At 47.5% G+C, this 2,064-nt stretch overlaps 1 protein-coding gene across 1 annotated transcript in view; it reads right to left on the bottom strand.

Annotated features, from left to right (window-relative positions):
* The window catches only part of LOC107114303 (solute carrier organic anion transporter family member 2B1-like), a gene marked incomplete at both ends in the record, with an annotated part of 37,066 nt that extends 35,268 nt beyond the window's left edge, over positions 1-1,798 (bottom strand). The window contains one exon of the mRNA XM_015415750.1: positions 1,583-1,798. Within this exon, the coding sequence (XP_015271236.1) occupies positions 1,583-1,798 (216 nt within the window). The remainder of the gene's footprint in view (positions 1-1,582) is intronic.
* Positions 1,799-2,064: the final 266 nt, after the last annotated feature.

Here is a 2,064-nt window from a genome sequence, read left to right as displayed (position 1 = left end):
CTCCTGTGGCAGTGGATTCCATGTGTTAATCACTCTTTGGGTGAAAAAGTACTTCCTTTTATCCGTTCTAACCCGACCGCTCAGCAATTTCATTGAGTGCCCATGAGTTTTTGTATTGTGAGAAAGGGAGAAAAGTACTTCTTTGTCTACCTGCTCTATCCCATGCTCTATCTTATAAACCTCGATCATGTCACCCCCTCAGCCATCGTTTCTCCAAGCTAAAGAACCCCAAACGCCTTAACCTTTCTTTCCCTTTTCTTTCCACCTCTCTCTCTATTTCTCTCTCTTTTAGAGAAATCAATATCGTTAGCAAAGAATCAAACAGCATTGGACAAATAAATACCATTATCTTTTGTTTTCATGTTTCTTGGCAGTCTCATTTAATGTCAGTAACAGGCAAATTTGCATATTTCCCAGTAAAAACGTGTGTGTAATATTGGTTCATGTCTTGAGGCTCTCAAACATCTGATGTTTATTCTGATGTGGCTCTTACATTGAGCGGGTTTGGCCGCCCCTGATCTAATCCTGCAGAGTGCAGGGGGCTGGACTAGATGACCTGCAAGGTCCCTTCCAATTCTAACATTCTATGATTCTAACTCTTTCAGCCTTTCCTCTTTCTTAACGCTTACAGGCATAAAGACCACCTTTTCTCAGGTGCTCGTGTGACTTTTCCCCAGTCATCGGGATGACTCTTGGAATTCACTCTTGTCTTTTGGGAAGATGCTGTCCACTTCCCTGAGTGGTGAGAAGTTCCAGAATACTTCCCACAGTTCCCCCATACCCAGATTTCTCCCTAGATTTCAGGGTTCTGAATTACCTGGTCTCATTTCTGGAGCTGAACCCATTTATTAGCCATTCTCCGTTGTTTTGTTTCCAGATTTCTGTACAGAAAACTGAGAGCGAGAGCAGCGACCCGCAGCTTTTCCCTACCGTCTGTCCATAATGCATCTTTCCCCCCCTCCTTTTTGCGAGTTTCACCCATGTGCACTGATAAGACACTGCAAAAAAAAAAACCCAACCTTCGTGAGATCGTAAGTACAGGCGCACGGAGGTTCTTTTTGCGTAGTGTCTTATCGCTGCGCAGGGGCACAGCTGCAGTGTGTGTGAGCTGAAGTGCCATACACTGCGAATTATGGTGTGATATCAAAGGTTGGCCTTTGTAGTGTTTTTATCAATGCAAACCAGAAACCCAGGAGAGGGCGAAAAAAGATGTAAATGAGCTGAAAGCGGCAACGCACTGCACGTGACCAAGGGCGCAAGTTGATTTTAGAAATGCTCCTGGTTATTTGAGAATTGAGGAAGGGTGGAACACAAAGAGGAAAATTCACAAACAGGAGGATGGAACGGGGGAAAACACTCATCCCAAAGACAGGCAACACTGCCCTGGTGGAGAAAAAAAGACAGGCAATACTGGTAACCTGTCTTTTTCCCCCCGACGGAGGCTTACAGCGAATGAAGGATGTGGCTTTTCCCATGCTCCAGTTCAGGGACCTTGCCAGCCTCGTGTGCATCGTGCCCCACAGTTCTGATAGCCTGGGTTTACAGAGTATCAGGTGCCGGAGTAGTCCCAGGGAAGCCTTACCCACATAGACAGGCGAGTTCCTTTTGCTGGCAAAATCATCGATGTAGGAGATGCCAAAGGGTTGGATGGGAACGGCACCGATGCCCAGCAGAGCCTGCCCGAGCAATAGTAAGAAGAGGGCCCTTTCGCTTTCCATCGCTGTCTGTAGAGTGCACTGCTCGGACTCAGACACACTCGGCTGGCCGGGGAGGCAGATATCTGTGACGTTGGATTTGTCTGTAGAGGCAAGAGGGAACATGGTTAGGCTTGAGAGCCAGTATGGTGTAGACTCTAATCTGGGAGAACCAGGTTTGATTCTCCACTCCTCCACTCGCAGCTGCTGGATGACCTTGGGCAAGCCGCAGTTCTGTCAGAGCTGTTCTCTCAAGGACAGTCCTTGAAAGAGCTCTCTCAGCCCCACCTACCTCACAGGCAATGTTCCCTCTGAGCTGTGGAGTCTTGTGAGCCAAAATTCTACTTTGTGAGCTGCCGGCCTCAAAGTT

This window comes from Gekko japonicus, unplaced genomic scaffold (genome assembly GCF_001447785.1).
Source record: "Gekko japonicus isolate JY-2015 unplaced genomic scaffold, Gekko_japonicus_V1.1 scaffold5614, whole genome shotgun sequence".
NCBI classification, from domain to species: Eukaryota; Metazoa; Chordata; class Lepidosauria; order Squamata; family Gekkonidae; genus Gekko; species Gekko japonicus.
Note: the sequence above shows the minus strand (reverse complement) of the source record. Positions and strands in the feature narration are given on the sequence as shown.